The following is a 17,309-nucleotide window of genomic DNA, read 5'->3' as shown; positions in this document are numbered from 1 at the left end:
GCCATACTATAGTTTCCCCAAGCTTCCCCTGGCTAGCAATCTTCTCTATAGAATGATGAGTTATTTATACGTAGAATGGACAGTTAAGAGCTAATATTACCCTGCTCTGGTGACTACAATGTCCTACACCTACAGGACATAAAATCACTCTATAAATTTGAAACTACTAGTTTTAACTGGCCATTAAGTTTACGTGCAAATATAGATTAAAAACTGACTTGATCAAAACAAACCATCTAAAATTTTAACAGATATGAAACCTATTCAAGACCACCCTGAAAGCTATATGTAGCTAAGACTTTGTCTCAACAAAAGGCTGTAAATAGCTTGTAAGTGCTTTGAAAAATGTATAATGATGAAACCTAGTAATATAAGTAAAAACTTGAAATAGAAATAATAAAGTGGTCTAAATAATGTAATTTTAAAATTTAAAAATAATTAAGTCTTGAGGCAGTGAGATGGCTCAGTAAGAGCACTTACCACTAAGCCTTACAACCTGAGTTCAATAACCAAAATCCACATGGTGGAAGGAGAGAATCAACTCCAGAAAATTGTTTTCTGATCTGGACAGGTATCTCGGTCTCTCTCTCTCTCTCTCTCTCTCTCTCTCTCTCTCTCTCTCTCTCTCTCACACACACACACACACACACACAGTATGTGTATATATGTGTATTTATACATATATGTATAGTGTATATACATACATATACACACACACTATATATATATAGTGTGTGTGCACATGTATGCTCTGTATCTACAAGACATAAAACCACTCTATACATTTGAAACAACTACTAGTTTTAACAGGTCATTATATATATAATATACATTATACATACAATTACATATATATAATTTCAAAAGCATTTACAATTTCCTTATTCATTTTTGTGTAGGCTTCAGAACCCATGTTAACACTGTCCTCAGAAGCATGGAGATGGTTCTTTCACTTAAGGTGAACTATTCACCAAGGCATCACCCATATCAGAACCAACGATGTGTGCCATAAAACTCAGCTCACTGCTCCTCATCCAAAGCTTCTGAGATTCTGGTTATGGAAATGCGGGGGCCCATTTCGTCCTTTTTCCGTCTAATAAAGTCCTAATCAGAAACACACAGTTTTACACAGGTATGCACAGTATTGCTAAATCTACCAGTGTACTCCTTCAAATGAATAACGGGCATCATAACTGGCTTAATGTTTTCAAGGAGGCACCATCTGCCAAAGGAAAACTTCCTCAAGCACTTTAAAATACTCAGATCTTTCAGAGTGTGGCAAACCAGTACAAGAACGAAGGCTTCATGAGAACCAAGGATGTCTCAACTTGTAATCACCTGCATAGTCCCTATTTAATATGCAGTGCTATTAACACAAGCGATTAAAAGTTCTAAATGAATAACTAACAGCTATTATTCATCAATCATCTATTATTTGCAATGAGCTTTGCTGCCCTTTACTTAATAAGTCTTTAAAGTAATAAGGACCAGGAACTTGATAGTCAAGGGTCTCGATGGTTCCCTCAGAATAACAATCTACCCCACGGTCAAAGTAAACTGAGGTTCAAAAAAATCTGGCCTTTCTCCAGATATCAAAGATCTAAATGGTTAAAGCAGAGTCGAGAGTATCCAGAGTCTAAATACCTTCCTCTCTGCACAAGGCTAGAGCTAGGAAAGCAAGAACATGCACAGGCTAGCCAAGAGTATTATCAAACATTCACAAACATGGAACTTTGCGTCTGGTGATAGATAAATAAATAAAACCTCCTATTTCAAAACTGCAGAGGCACGGCCAGTGGAGCTCCTTTCCAAACAGCCTGCCGCCTCCTCCCATGGAAGCACTGTTCTTCTAAGGGCTGGACCCTATTTAAAGGGAGACCATCTCCATAGAGAACAGCTTCGGCACTGACAACTGCGGAACCATTGCAACCATTCTTAACTCGTGTTAAGGTGGCCACTCTCTCCCCTGGAAAACTGCCCGACAAGGAAAAGTTTAAAAACCGTCCAAATAAATGCCAAGCACCTGGTCACGAAAATCGTGCCTCCCTATGAGAAAATCCTGCCGCGTCTTAGCTATCACCTACATGGCCCCCTCTCAAGGATCACTCAGGTGCTCAGAGGACTATCAGGCTTCTTTCGGAAAAACAAATGTGAAACAATTATACAGGGCACTGTTTTTATTTTTTTAAACTCCAGGCTGGGAACGGAAGTCAAGTTCAGATTCTCTTCCTTCCTCGAGCGAGACTGAGAATTAAAAGAACACACACACACACACACACACACAGAAAGAGAGAGAAAGAGAGAGAGAGAGAGAGAGAGAGAGAGAGAGAGAGAGAGAGAGAGAGAGAAGCACACTTCTTGCAGCCAAGCCCTGGCCTCTCCACCTGTGGCAATCATCAAGGCGGCAGGCCTAGATCTATCGGGAATTAAGGCTCTTTGGGAGCAAAGGCGGCTGGGTCAGGGGTGAGCAGGGAAGTTTGCGATCCGATCACCCTAACTTGGGCACCTTTACTTGCCCGCCCGCCGGCTCGCACTAGCCCGGGACACTCCCGGACTCTGCCAGCGCAGACACCACGGGAAACAGCCACTAACCGGAGCTCGGTCCGCAGAGCCCCGGGCGCCCCTCCGAACCCTGATCCCGGCGGGGTCCCCTGCCCGGCCCCACGCCGCTCCGCGTGGGGGACCGCGAAGAGACAGCCACGGCGGGGCGGAGGGGCGGGGCGAGCACTTCCTGACTCGCATTGTCCACGCGCCGCCCGCGCCACCCAGGGCCCCCGCCACCGCGCCCGCCCGTCGGGGAGGAAGTTGGCGCTCGCCCCGCCGCTGTAGTCTTACCGTTCTTGGCGTCTCCCGCGCCTGCAGCCCCCGCAGCGCCGGCGGCGTTGGCGGCGCCCGCGCCCGCACCTCCCGGGCCCGCCGCGCCGCCGGTGCCCACCGCGCCCGGTGACACCGCCCCGCAGCCCGCTGCTGCCGCTGCCAAGGCCCCTCCGGCCGCCGCGCCTGTCGCACCCGCCGCCGCCAAGGCCCCGGCTCCATTTTCCTGCTCGTCCCCGCTGCTGTTGGCGCGCTTGTTTTTGCGGCCGCCTTTGCTGTTCTTGGGGTTGGGCATCTCCCCGGCCCGCTCGAGGGGATCCCGGTGCCCGGCGCCCACGGAGGCTGTTCCCCGCGGCGCCGGGGCGGCTGTGGAGAGCGCGGGGCCGTCCGCTCTCCTCAGGCGCCCGCCCCGCCGTGCGGCCCGAGCCACGCCATCCCGGCCGCCGCGCCCTCTCCGGCTTCCTGGAGCCGGCGCGGGCGGCCACGCGCGGCCACCCGAGGCTCGCAGCCGCGCGAGCGCAACGGGCCCGCGAGCGGAGCAAGACGCTCTGGAGCCTGAGGGAAAAGGCGGGTCTCGGGCTTGTTTTGATTCGGCTGCGCTGACACGCTAGAGGCCCGCCCCCGCCCGTGACGACACTGGGGCTCTGGGCCCGGCCCCACCCACCGGGTGACCTCACGGCCGGTCGGTCCGCCCCCGTGACGTCACGCCCCGCGCACTGCCCGCCGCCCGGTGACGTCATCCAGGCGCTTGGAGCGGGCGGGGGGGGGGGGGCGTGGAGGGGAGCTGCCCAGGTTCCCGAGTGTGCCTACGGCCCTGTCTGAGACGTGCTGGGTGGAGTGTTGGTGAAGTGATCAGGTGACCTTGTGACCTTCCTGGAACTCAGGGTGACCACACGGTCTGGAAAAATAAACAGGTGACCAGAAAGGAAAGGCAAAAGCCTTTCGGATTCATAAAGCGTTCAATGGCTCTGCGGTTCAGTCATGATGCGGTGCGGGGAGTTCCCGGGCAAGGCAGTGAGCTCCTGCGTGGGGATTCCTCGGGTGTGTGGTGGGAAGCTCATTTCACGCAGAGTGTTCTGTCAGAAGCAGAGCCAGGCTGGAGGAGCCAGGCCACACACTAACCGAGTTGTCTTGAGAGAGTGGGCCCATTGTGAGGAGGAAGACATTGAAAGATGAAGATGTGAGGGCCGGCCATGCCCAGCCGTAGAAGGTCACCACAAAGCAAACGCAATGGGATCTTTGCAGGATATTTGTCTCATCATGTTTTGTCTGGGTTCTTTTTTTCAAACCTTACAGGCCCTTTGTGTGTATATCACGGCTTCCGGTTTTCTGTTTTTATGGGATTCTTTATTATATGAGTGTGTGTGTGTGTGTGAGAGAGAGAGAGAGAGAGAGAGAGAGAGAGAGACTAAATGTGTTTCTCTCTTTTTTTATTGGCTCTTTTTTCTTTTGTTTGTTTTGTCCTGTTTGTTTTTACTTTATCCTATTTTATTTTATTATTATCTGGATGCAAGTTTGTTTCCTAACTAGAGAGAAAAAGGGCGTGGATTTGGCTGGGAGGGAAAATGGTGAGGATCTTGAAGGAAATGCAGGAGAAGCCATATTAGAGTATATTGTAAGAAAAAATAATCTATTTTCAGTAGAAGAAAAGTAGAAAAAGATGTGAGGGCAGAGGCTCCTGGAAAGAGTGTGACGTGGTCTCCCCTTCTGCAGCGCTGTTGACTGGCTCCTGTCCATCCTTCAGGTCACAGGGCAGATGCCTCACTTCCTCCCACGTGATCTCACAGGGTCACTTTCTCAGAAAAGCTGTCCGAGCATTGCCGTTGTTTCTCTTGTCCACATCTGATTGTATTGGTAATGTGTGTGCTTATTCCTTGACTGTCTGCCTCACATAAAACTGCTATAGATAGGCGGTTATGTTGTGAGTGCCCTAAGAGACAAGTGACGTAACTTGTTGAATGTATAAATAAGGTTCTTGATCCATGACGACAGAAGAAAGACCATTATCTGACAGTGTCCTCTTCCTATAGTGTGATCTTTAATTAACTCACTGCTGTCACTGTGGCTGTGTTGAGAAGCCTAGCGAAGCAGTTCTGAACCTGTGGGTCACAACCCCTCTGGGGGGTCAAACGACCCTTTCACAAGAGCTGCCTAAGACCATCAGAAAATACAGATATTTGCATTACTAATAGTAGCAAAGCTACAGTTATGAACTAGCAACAAAAATAATTTTATGGTTGGGGGTCACCACAACATGAGGAACTGTATGAAAGGGCAAAGCATTTGGGAGGTTGGGACCCGCTGTTCTAGAGAGACAGCCAAGGAAGTGCTGAGAGAAGGGCCGGGGTTTCCTAGCCAGCATTCTGGCAGCCTGAGCCTTAGCAACAGTAATAGCCCTGTAGACTTCAGAGAAATTGCTAGTTGGGCTTTTGTTTCGTTTTATTTTTTGAGACAGTTTCTCTGCATAGCCCTGGCTGTCCTGAACTCACTATGTAGACCAGGCTGGCCTCGAACTTGGAGATTCGCCTGCCTCTGCCTCCTAAGTGCTGGGAAGAAAGATACCACTACTGCCTGACAACTTTTTGAACTTTTTCAATAGGAAAATTATATATAGTTTAGTTCTCAATGCACTGTATGTTGAAGAAAAATAATCCTTTAGAAGGCCCAAATGATAGCTAAGATAACAGGTAGGTGGGTAGATAGATAGATAGATAGATAGATAGATAGATAGATAGATAGATAGATAGATAAGTAGATAGGTAGGTAGGTGGGTGGGTGGGTGGGTGGGTAGGTAGGTAGACAGGTAGATAGGTAGATAGAGATGTGTGTGTGCCAGAGATTGACCTCAGGTGTCCTCCTTTATTCCTCTCCACCTTATATTTTGAGACAGGGTCTTCTGTTGAACCTGGAGCTCACTGACTGGATGGTCAGCCAGCGAGTGCCAGGGATCCACCTGTTTCTGCCTCCCCAGCTCTGGAACTACAAATATGTGTCTATGTGTCCAGTTTTTACATGGGTGCTGGAGATCGAATTCAGGTTCTCATGCTGGTACAGCAAGTTCATGCTAATTTAGGTATCTCCCCAGCTAGAGAATAGGTATTTTGTGCTTATATTTTTATGTTACACATTCACACATCACATACATACACAGGAATATCCCATAAGTACCAGTAGAGCAGGGCAGAGTGTCTTTCTAACTCTATAGTCTAATATAAAGCCTTCTCCATAGTTGTGTCCGGTTAAAAAAATGTATGAAATACAAATTTAAAACTTCTATGAAATAGAAGGACTCTTCTGCCTATATTTTTTCTGAATATGTGCACTCAACTATTAATAACCTACTAACTCTTCTCTGGTAACCCAAACTAGACTTGTCTCCATGGACTCCCTCTACCTTGTTCACCAGAATGGCTCACACATTTGGTACAAAATTGTTTATTCTCTTGCCTCCTGTTGGAACTTCGCTATAACAGCAGTGGTTGTGTCTGCCTTACTCCCTGAGTGCACTCTGCTTGCCACAGTGTATCATACATGGTCCATGACAAGAAAAATTAAATGACTACAGTACAGATGACTTAGATGCAGAAAGATTTGGTAGCCACTTAAAATTGGGGGTTAAGGAGTGCAGTCGAAGCGGTCTAAAAACTGAAGGAAATTATGATATAATAAAGCGGAGGACAGCAGAAATGTAGATAAATGCTTCTCTAGCAGTGTAGAGTTCACAGTATTTAGTGACATTGCGTTTGGCCTGTTTTTGTTTGTTTGTTTTAATAGGTGAAGATGAAGTTTTAAGCTAGAGTACAAGAAATTTGGGTAAACTAATTTCTTAACTTTACCATGCCATGTTGATCAGCGTTAGCACGTGCATGCCCTGCAGACAGGCATCCACAGCAGCTGCCTGCCACCTCATCATAACTGAGACATAAGAATTGGATACTTCTCACAGAAATAGAGTTGGCTCAAAGCACACAGACACCCAGCCAGTTGCAGCTCTGATTGTGTGAGCCACCTTGTCGTCATTCAAACTGCAAGAAAATGAGGAGAAAGGAGAAGCTGGGCAGTTCCATGTTCAACCTTCATATCTAATTTTAGTCTTAGTCAAATTTGACACGGAGTCTCTAGTTCCAGTTTTATTGCTACAAAGGTAAGGCACTATAATCAAGATGTTCAAAACAAAATTCAGGTTTTGTTAAATGACCCTGTTTGTTGCATTCCATATTCTGTGGAATTTCACCAGACGTCTGACATTCCAACCTTTTCCCTTTTACCCGTCCTGCCTAGGAATGAGGGTTGCATACAGAAGGAGAAAGAATGAGGCAAATCCCTCCCTTTAGAAACTGAAAGCTACTCAGTGTGCTGTATACATTGCACTTGACATTTTAATCTTTAACTTCCCTGATCAACTCATGTGCTCTGAAATATACTTCAAAAAATATTACTCCATTCCACTCAGTTTTCTTTCCCCTTGAATATCATGAGCCTATCATACAGTTTTCTGCAAATATTTTTTTCAAAAAACAGCAATAAATCAAGTCCTTTTAAAAAATAAGCAATTTCTACCTTTGAGAAAAAGACTGAACAAATATGTGGGACTAGGCTGGAATAAAAAGTCATTGTTTCCATGTTTCATTTTGTTGAGCTTTAGTGTCTGTCTTTTAAGCTCTCAGCATTAGCCAGTGTTGGGGTAGGGTTAGACTACAGAAAAGTGTGTTAAGAATATTTATAAATAGAACATGAGATAAAGAAGTTGAGTATTTAAAAAGAAAAGCAGCTTGGTCCAAAAGAGTGTAGAGGGATTCAGAATTCTATGGATGTGCAGCAGTATACACAAAAGTCAAGGTGCTACAGTGATCTGTGAAAAGTCACTTCAGATGAACATGCCTTGAATATTGTATAAGATCTGTGACCAGTGCCTTATGGAGAAAACCTCTTCTGTGCCTGCAGGTTTTCTTTGAAGGATATTGACTATCGTGTTTTGTTTTTTAATTAAGGCTTGTGTGTTGTATTTGGTTGTTAATTTTTTTAACTCTTCTCTGTTAGCCCTTTTGGAGGCCTGCCCCCCAACTTCTAAATAAATATGCACAGAGAGATTTATTATTACTTATAAATGCCTGACCTCAGCTTGGCTTATTTCCTGCCAACTTTTTTTTTTATTTTTATTGAGATATACGTTTTTCCCACTCCCTTTATTTCCTTCCCTCTCCCCTTCTACCCTTCTACCCTCTTCCCTCCCCCCACCACGCTCCCAATTTACTCAGGAGATCTTGTCTCTTTTTCCTTCCTATGTAGATCCATGTGTGTCTCTCTTAGGGTCCTCTTTGTTGTCTCGGTTCTCTGGGGTTGTGGACTGCAGGCCGGTTATCCTTCGCTTTATCTAATATCTGCTTATGAGTGAATACATATTATATTTGTCTTTCTGGGTCTCGGTTAGCTCACTCATTATGGCTTTTTTCTAATTCCATCCATTTGCCTGGAAATGTCAAGATGCATTATTTTTTTACTGCTGAGTAGTACTTCATTGTGTAAATGTACATTTTGGTTATCCATTCTTCAGCTGAGGGGCATCTGTTTTCTGGTTCTGGCTATTACAAATAAACCTGCTATGTGTGGAGACACAGAACTGGCTTAGAGTGCAGGCACCTCCTGGGACAAATGAGACGAAGTTGGGAAACGGTTGCTTGACAAACCAAGCATAGATGAGAGCAAACTCTCTGCCCGTTTCTCAAACATTCTGTCAGAATCTCTACCCTGGATAGGAAAGTGGCCTTTGAGCTCAGTTCTTCACGCTCTACCAGTTACAAAGGAGTGCTTTGCTTTTGTATACTTTTTGTCTTGTTTCTATGTACTTGTTTTCATTTTTATTACTGTTATTAGTTGAGGTATTGTTTCTTGCAAGGTGAAGCTAGAGTTTCTCATGATCATGTATGTGGGTGGGGGGGGGGGTTCAGAGTTGAGGTTAATGCTTTTCAGTCTGTATAAAAAGCCATACAAAATAAAGCTTGTTATGCAGTTGTTCACACTCTGCATCCCCTGTGTCCTGATTTGCATGAGACCCTTACCCAGGGACCCCAACGCACTAGACATTGGCAGCTATGAACACAGTTGAGCAAATGTCCTTGTGGTATGATTGAGAATCCTCTGGGTATATGCCCAAAAGTGAGTATTGCTGGGTCTTGAGGTAGATTGAAACCTAATTTTCTGAGAAACTGCCATACTGATTTCCAAAGCAGCTGTACAAGTTTGTATTCCCACCATCAATGGAGGAATGTACCCCTTACTTCATATCCTCTCCAGCATAAGCTGTCATCACTGTTTTTGATCTTGGCCATTTTGACATGTGTAAGTTGAAATCTCAGAGTTGTTTTGATTTGCATTCTTCTGATGGCTAAGGATGTTGAACATTTCTTTAGGTGTCTTTCGGCCATTTGAGTTTCCTCTGTTGAGAGCTCTCTGTTTAGGTTTATATCCCATTTTTATTGGATTTTTTTTTTGATATCCAGTTTCTTGAGTTCTTTGTGTATTTTAGACATCAGTCCTCTGTCAGATGTGGGGTTAGTGAAGATCTTTTCACATTCTGTAGGCTACAATTTTGTCTTGTTGACCGTGTCCTTTGCTTTACAGAAACTTCTCAGTTTTAGGTGGTCTCATTTATCAATTGTTGCTCTTATTGTCTGTGCTACTAGAGATAAATTTAGAAAGTGGTCTCCTGTGCCAATGTGTTCAGGTTTCTTCCCACTTTCTCTTCTGTAAAGTTCAGTAAGGTTAGTTTTATGTTGAGGTCTTTAATCCATTTAGACTTGAGTTTTGTGCATGGCGATAATTATGAATCTATTTCTACATGTTGACATCTAGTTATGCCAGCACCATTTGTTGAAAATTTTTTCTTTTTCCATTTTATAATTTTAGCTTCTTTGTCAAGATTCAGGTGTTCATTGGTATATGGATTGATATCCAGGTCTTCTATTTAATTCTATTGGTCCACTTCTCTGTTCTTATGCCATTGCCAAGCTGTTTTCATTACTGTAGCTCTATAGTAAAGTTTGTACTCAGGGATGGTGATGCCTCCAGAAGGTCCTTTATTATATAAAATTATTTTGGCTGCCTTTGTTTTTTGTTTGTTTGTTTGTTTTGTTTTGTTTTTATATGAAGTCGAGCATTTTTTTTTTTTAGTTCTGTGAAGAATTTTGCTGGGTATTGCATTGAATTTTTTTAGACTGCTTTTGGTAAGATTGCCATTTTTACTATGTTAAGCTTACCTATCCAAGAACATGGGAGATATTTTTATTTTCTGATGTCTTCTTTACTTTCCTTCTTCAAAGATTTAGCGTTCTTGTCATACAGGTCCTTCACTTGTTTGATTAGTTACCCCAAGATATTTTATTTTATTTGTGGCTATTATAAGGGATGATGTTTCTCTTATTTCTTTTTCAGCCCTTTTATCACTTGTATATAGGAGAGCTACTGATTTTTTTTTTTAGTTAAATCATGTATCCTGCCACATTACTGAAGGTATTTATCAGTTGTAAGAGATCCATGGTAGAAATTTGGGGGTTACTTATGTGATGTGGGATTCCCTTCTGTATGCTGTGAATATGTTTTATTTCTATTGGTTAATAAAGAAGCTACTTTGGCCTATGGCAGGGCAGAATATAGCAAGGCAGGAAATCCAGGCAGAGATAGAGCAGGAAAGAAGGCGGAGTCAGGGAGACTCCATGTAGCTATCCAAGAAGGAAGAAGTAACAAACTATGAGCCTTGTGGTAAAACATAAAATAATATAAATGGGTTAATTTAAGATGAAAGAGCTATTTAGGAATATGCCTAAGCTGTTGGCAAAACAGTGTTATAATTAATATAGTTTTGTGTAGTTAATTATTCAGGTTTGGGTGGCCGGAAAATGAAAAAACAGTCTCTGCTTACACTTAAATATACTTTCATATCATCAGCAAATAGTGAAAGTTTGACTTCTTCTTTTCCAAGACGTATCCTCTTGTCTCCTTTTGTTGTCTTATTGCTCTAGTAGGACTTCAAGTACTATATTAAATTGATATAGGGAGAGTTGATAGCCTTGTCTTGTTCCTGATTTCAATGGGATCACTTTGAGCTTCTTTCCATTTAGTTTGATGTTGGCTGTTGGCTTGCTGTATATTGCCTTTATAATGTTTAGGTATGTACTTTATATCCCTACTCTCTCCAAGACCTTTATCATGAAGGTGTGTTGAATTTTTTCAAAGGCTTTTTCAGCAACTTATGAGATGATCTTGTGCCTTTTTTTTTCTCTCATTTGTTTTTGTGGTGGATTACATTGATGGATTTTCATATGTTGAACCATCCCTGCATCTCTGGGATGAGGCCTATTTGGTCAAGGTGGATGATTTTTTTGATGTGTTCTTGGATTCAGTTTGCCAGTATTTTATTGGGTATTTTTTTGCATCAAACTTCATGATGACGATTAGTCTGTAATTCTCTTTCTTAGTTGTCTCTTTGTGTGATTTGGGTAGCTGTAGCCTCATAAAAAGAGTTTGGCAATGTTTCTTGTGTTTCTATTGTGTGGGACAATTTGAGGAGAATCAGTATTAGTTCTTATTTGAAATTCTGGTAGAATTCTGTACTGAAACCATCTGGTCCTGGGCTTTTTTTGGTTGGCAGACTTTTGATGACTATTTCTATTTCTTAGCAGTTTTAGGTTATTTAACTTGCTTACCTGGTCTTGATTTAATTTTTTTATTTGGTACTTATCTAGAAAATTGTCCATTTTCCTTTAAGTTTTCCAATTTCATGGAATACAGGTTTTTGAAGTATGACTCTATGATTCTCTGGATTACCTTCATGTCTGTTGTTACATCCCATTTTTCATTTCTGATTTTGTTAATTTGGATATTCTCTCTCTGCCTTTTGGTTAGTTTGGATAAAAGTTTGTCTATCTTGTTGATTTTTCTCAAATAATCAACTTCTTGTCTCATTGATTCTTTGTATTGTTTCCTTTGTTTCTATTTTGTTGATTTCAACTCACAATTTGGTTATTTCTTGTCATCTAGTCCTTCTGCGTGAATCTGCTTCTTTTTATTCTAGAGCTTTCAGGTGTTCTGTTAATTTGCTACTATGAGATTTTTTCATCTTCATTATGTAGGCATTTAGAGCTATGAACTTTCCTTTTAGCACTACTTTCATTGTGTCCCATAGGTTTGGGTATGTTGTGCAGTCATTTTCATTGACTTTTAGGAAATCGTTAATTTCTTTCTTTATTTTTCCCTTGACCCAGTGGTGATTCTGTAGAACATTCATTGTTCAGCTTCCTTGAGCTTGTAGGTTTTCTGCCGTTAATGTTGTTCAATTCTAACTTTAAGCCATGATGATCAAATAAGACACAAGAAGTTGTTCCAAATTTTTCTATCTGTTGAGATTTGCTTTGTTACCAAGTACATGGTTGATTTTACAGAAGGATCCATGAGGTACTGATAAGAAGGTATTTTCTTTTGTGTTATGGTGAAATGTTCTATAGATGTCTGTTAATTCCTTCTGAGTCATGACATCTGTTAGGTTTTTTTTATTTCTCTGTTAAGTTTTTGTATGAAAGACCTGTCCAGTGGTGAGAGTAGGGTGTTGAAGTCTCCCACTATTAGTGTGTAGGGTTTAATGTGTGATTTAAGCTTTAGTAATATTTGTTTTACAAATGAGGATGCCCTTGTGTTTGGGGCATGTATGTTCAAAATTGAGACTACATCTTAATGGATTTTTTTCCTGTCATGAATATGAAATGGCCTTCTTTATCTCTTTTGACTAATTTTCATTTGAGGTCTTTTTTGTTAGATATTAGGATAGCTATGCAGCTTGTTCCTTAGGTCCATTTGATTGAAAAACCTTTTTCCTACCCTTAACTCTGAGGTAATAGCTGTCTTTGTAGTTGAGGTGTGTTTCTTGTATGCAGCAAAAAGATAGATTCTATTTTTGCAACCAATCTGTTAGCCTGTGTCTTTCTATAGGTGAATTAAGTCCATTGATATTAGGGGATATTAATGACCAGTGATTGCTAATTCCTGTTATTTTTAATTTTTGTTGTTGTCGGTGTTATTGTGTGTGTGTTTCTCTTCTTTTGGATTTGCTGGTGTGTGATTAACTATTGCCTGTGTTTTTGTGGATGAAGCCAACTTCTTAGGTTGGAGTTTTCCTTCTAGTACTTTGTGTAGGGCTGGATTTGTAGATAGGTATTGATTAAATCTGGTTATATCATGGAATATCTTGTTTTCTTCATCTATGATTGAAAGCATTCCTGGATATAGTAGTCTGGGCTAGCATCTGTGGTCTCTTAGTGTCTGCATAGCACCTGATCAAGATCTTTTAACTTTCATTGTTTCTGTTAAGAAGTCGGGTGTGATTCTGAAAGGTATATCTTTATATGTTACTTGGCCTTTTTCCTTTGCAGCTCTTAATATTCTTTCTTTATTCTGCATGTTTGGTATTTCTATTATTTTTATTATTATGTGCCAAAGGGACTTTTTTTGGGTCTAATCTGTTTGGTATTCTGTAAACTAAGCTTCTCATATTTTCATAGGTATGCCCCTCTTTAGGTTGGGAAAGTTTTTGTCTATAATTATATTGAATATATTTTCTGTGCCTTTGAGCTGGACTTCTCCTTCTTCAATTCCAATTAACCTTAGGTTTGGTCTTTTCATGGTGTCCCAGATTTCCTGGATATTTTGTGTTAAGAATTTGTTGGAGTTGATATTTTCTTTGACCAATAAATCTATTTCCTCTATCGTATCTTCAATGCCTAAGATTCTGTCTTCCATTTCTTATATCTTGTTTTTCATGCTTGCTTCTGTAGTTTCTGATCATTTACCCTGATTTTCCATTTCCAGATTTCCCTCATTTTTTGTTTTCTTAATTGCCTCTATTTCAGTTTTCAAGTCTTGAACCATTTCTTTCACCTGTTTGATTGCTTTTTCTTGGTTTTCTTTAAGGGGTTTGTTGATTTCTTTCAATTTTTTGTTTGTCTTTTTCTCTACTTCTTTAAGGGAATTTTTTATTTCCTCTTTAAGGGCTCCATTCATCTTCATAAAGTTGCTTTTAAGGGAACTGGGTTGTGGTGGCATGTGCCTTTAATCCCAGCACTCTAGAGGGCATAGGCAGGAGGATCTATGTGAGTTCTAGACCAGCCTGGTCTACAGAACAAGTTCCAGGACAGGCTTCCAAAGCTACAGAGAAATCCTGTCTTGAAAAAAAACAAAAAACAAACAAACTTATTTTTAAGGTTGTTTCCTTCTGCTTCATCTGCATTACGATGTTCAGGTCTTGCTGTTGTAGGACCACTAGGTTCTGGTGGTGCCATGTTGCTCTTTATGTTGTTGAGTGTATTCTTGCACTGTTGTCTACCCATCTCTCCTTCCAATTGGAACAGGTGGAGCCTGTGCTTCAGGGGTCCCTCCCCTCCAATTGGTGCAGTTGGGGGCTATGGCTCCATTGAACACTCCTTCAGGTGTAAGCAGAGCAGAGCCTCCATGATCTTTCCTCCAGGTGTCTACCGGCTCAAGGCTCAGATAGGTTTGACATAAAAAACAGCCTCCAGATTTTTGAAAACTGTCAGAGCAACATTATCACAGTGACCATATAGCAGGGGAATTATGAGTAGTAAAGCTAGTGGGAACCTGCTAGCTAGCTACGGGGCGTCTAAAACTGATGAGCCAAGTAAGTGACTAAAAATATGATGTAACCTTGGTATTTCAGTCGTTTTTCAGGCCAGGCATTATTGGCCTTCTCTGAATACTTTCTGAATACTGCAGTAGTCATTGTCTATTGATACTCAGGTAAAGGCCCCTGCAGCTCACTAGCTAAAAACAACTGTTTTTCTCCATTTCTGGGAGTCAGTTACCTAGGTGTGGCTTAGCTGTACCCTCTAACCTCAGGGTCTCGCCAAGGACTGTCACCTGGGTGAGGAGCACTTTCACACTCATTCTAGGGACTGTGGCTTCAACCCTCCAGAGGTGCTGACCAGCAATTCTCTCAATTCCTTGCCAACTGACCTGAAGTGCATAACAAGGAGACAGCATGCAAGAGATTAAGTGAGGAGAAATCAGCCAGAAGTCAACTGGGAGGCATCATATGCTTGCTTCAGCACAAGTGTGGATGTCAGAGGACAACTCATGGAAGTCAGTTCTCTCCTGTGGGTCCTGGGGATTAATCAGACTTGGGTCTTTAGCCTTGGTGACAAGCACCTTTGCCTGATTTATCCCCCTGGCCCCAAAGTCAAGTCTCTGAGGTAACCTAATGTTGGAAGCAGCATCCATTGCTTTCTTATTACTTTCCTTTTTTTCAAAGTAAGTGATTAGGTTTAGTCTAAATTCAAAGGGAAATTATATGAGGACATGAATACTATGAGATGTAGACCATTAAAACTTAGAAGCTATCTACCATAAACATGCTAATACTACCTATAATCTAAATTGTGCTTTTTAAGATTCACATCTTAAATTTCCCCCTAGAGACTCATAATGCTTAAAGTTTAAATCATGAACCTGTAGCTCTGTTGGGAGGTGGTGGAATATTAGAGTATAGAGTCTAACAGACGGAAGTTAGTGGCAGTGTCCCCCAGAAGGAGAAACTACGGCATCTCATTCATTCTCTCTCTCTTCCAGAGGATGAACAGTATGCCCCAAAACACTCTCCCTACCATGACACGCTACCCAATCACAGGCCCCAAATCAACAGAGCAAAGTAACACTACAGGTGGCTACCTTTGCAACTACAAGCCAAAGCAAAATTTCCCTCCTTCTCAGTGATTTATCATGGCAATAGAAAGCTGAGCAATACACTAATTTCCAAGGACTTTAAGCTTAGTTTGGGGAGGAAAATAAAAAGAAATTTTTCTGGTCCTTTACTTTGAAATTGTAACCATCACTGATGGTTTGAGATAACTAAATCTCAAGAATTATTAACTGTTATAAAAGATCTTTGAAGTGTTTTAAGCCTATGTATTCAAAGTACTTTTGACTTTTAAAATAATCACAGTGTGCACAGTGTTGGGTCTGAAGGTCTGCTCCAAGGTCTGCTTAGCTTGTTTCTGGAATTCATTTTGATTGGCATGACTAGAATTGAATTAACTGTCAAGAACACTTTTTCTTCTTTGTTTCCATTTGGAACAATTTCTATGAGAAGTAGCTTAGGGATACTAATTATAGAAGAGATCCTTCCCTTTATGCGGCTAAATAAATCTAAAAGCACTGTGTATTTTAAGAGTTACAATATACATTAGTATAGTAATCAGGGTCCCTGGTTAATAGCATTCCTTTAATAGCATTCCTGGTTGGCCATGGTGTGTACTCTTATTGTGGCTAATACTAGCCTAGCAACCCAAGGAGCCATTGAATTCCAGTTTTGCTATTGGCTTGCATGAGCCTGTGGGAGTAGGTTTCACTGTACTAGCCTAGAAAACATTTGGAAAAATTCAGATACATTGTTATTTTACATTTGAAACTCTAGGCATGGATATTTTCTGTGTTCTGTTGAGCTTCTGGTTGGTTCTCTACTTATATATTGTGGTAGCATTTTATTGGAAGCTTCCCTTTTAAGTGCTGAGAGACATTGTTCTCATGAACTTTCTGGCTTGGGCCATAATTTTAAAGCACTGAAATCTTCAAGTTTGGTTTATTTAAGACATTCCCAAGAGGATCATAGCAAGTACTCCTCTCCTCACTAATTCTACAACTTTCAAATGTATATTAGTGAAATTAATGATCTGCCTTGAGATAAAATGTTACCCTGTGGAGGGCCGGACCACATTCTCCATTGCTTCTAGGAACAAAGGTAGAGATTGACCTCTGTGACCTCAAGGTGTGGCGGTACACGCCTTTAGTCCTGATGCCTGGGCGGCAGAGGCAGATTGATCTCTGTGACCTCAAGGCGTGGTAGTACACACCTTTGGTCCCAATGCCTGGGAAGCAGAGACAGGCAGATCTCTGTGAGTTCAAGGTGATGTAGCACACGCCTTTAATCCCAGCGCATGTGCTTGTTAACTCTCTACCGCTGCGTCCCTGCCTACTCCCGAGGCATCATCTGGGATAATGGGCAGCGGACCAATCCAAGAGTGACACGTCAGAAGCAAGGACTGTTTCCTTTATAAGGGCTGGGTTCCCCTCATTCTGGGTCTCCGCCATGTTGGCTGATGCTCGCTCTCCCAAGGGGCATTAAAGCTTTACTGCAGAAGTATCCTAAGTGCCCCGCGTCGTTCTTGCTGGCGAGGCCGAGCGCGGGGCATTACCCTATTAATCTGTAAGAAGTTTTCTTTGTAAAGTGGACCAATTGAGAAGGAGCTAGCTAGTAGCGTGTCTCCTCTATTATGTTTGGGCTAGAATAACACTCTGTTTAGAAAAAAGCAATTCCTTTCAAATAGAGGGAATTCCTTCTTGTACATTAGTCCGGAACAGTCTTGTTTATTCCCTAGAACACTGGTTCTCATCCTTCCTAATACTGTAACTCTTTAATACAGTTCATCATGTTGTGG

The 17,309-nt window shown here is 41.9% G+C and overlaps 1 protein-coding gene across 1 annotated transcript in view; it reads right to left on the bottom strand.

The window, feature by feature from the left end:
- Heca (HECA ribonucleoprotein granule regulator) overlaps positions 1 to 3,234 on the bottom strand; it is a 53,945-nt gene extending 50,711 nt beyond the window's left edge. Inside the window, exon 1 of the mRNA XM_085688769.2 lies at positions 2,836 to 3,234. Coding sequence (XP_085544895.1) covers positions 2,836 to 3,109 — 274 coding nt within the window. The 5' untranslated portion in view covers positions 3,110 to 3,234. The remainder of the gene's footprint in view (positions 1 to 2,835) is intronic.
- Positions 3,235 to 17,309: the final 14,075 nt, after the last annotated feature.

This window comes from Myodes glareolus, chromosome 1, assembly GCF_982192425.1.
Source record: "Myodes glareolus chromosome 1, mMyoGla1.1, whole genome shotgun sequence".
NCBI lineage: Eukaryota > Metazoa > Chordata > Mammalia > Rodentia > Cricetidae > Myodes > Myodes glareolus.
This window is presented reverse-complemented; position numbering and strand designations above follow the sequence as displayed.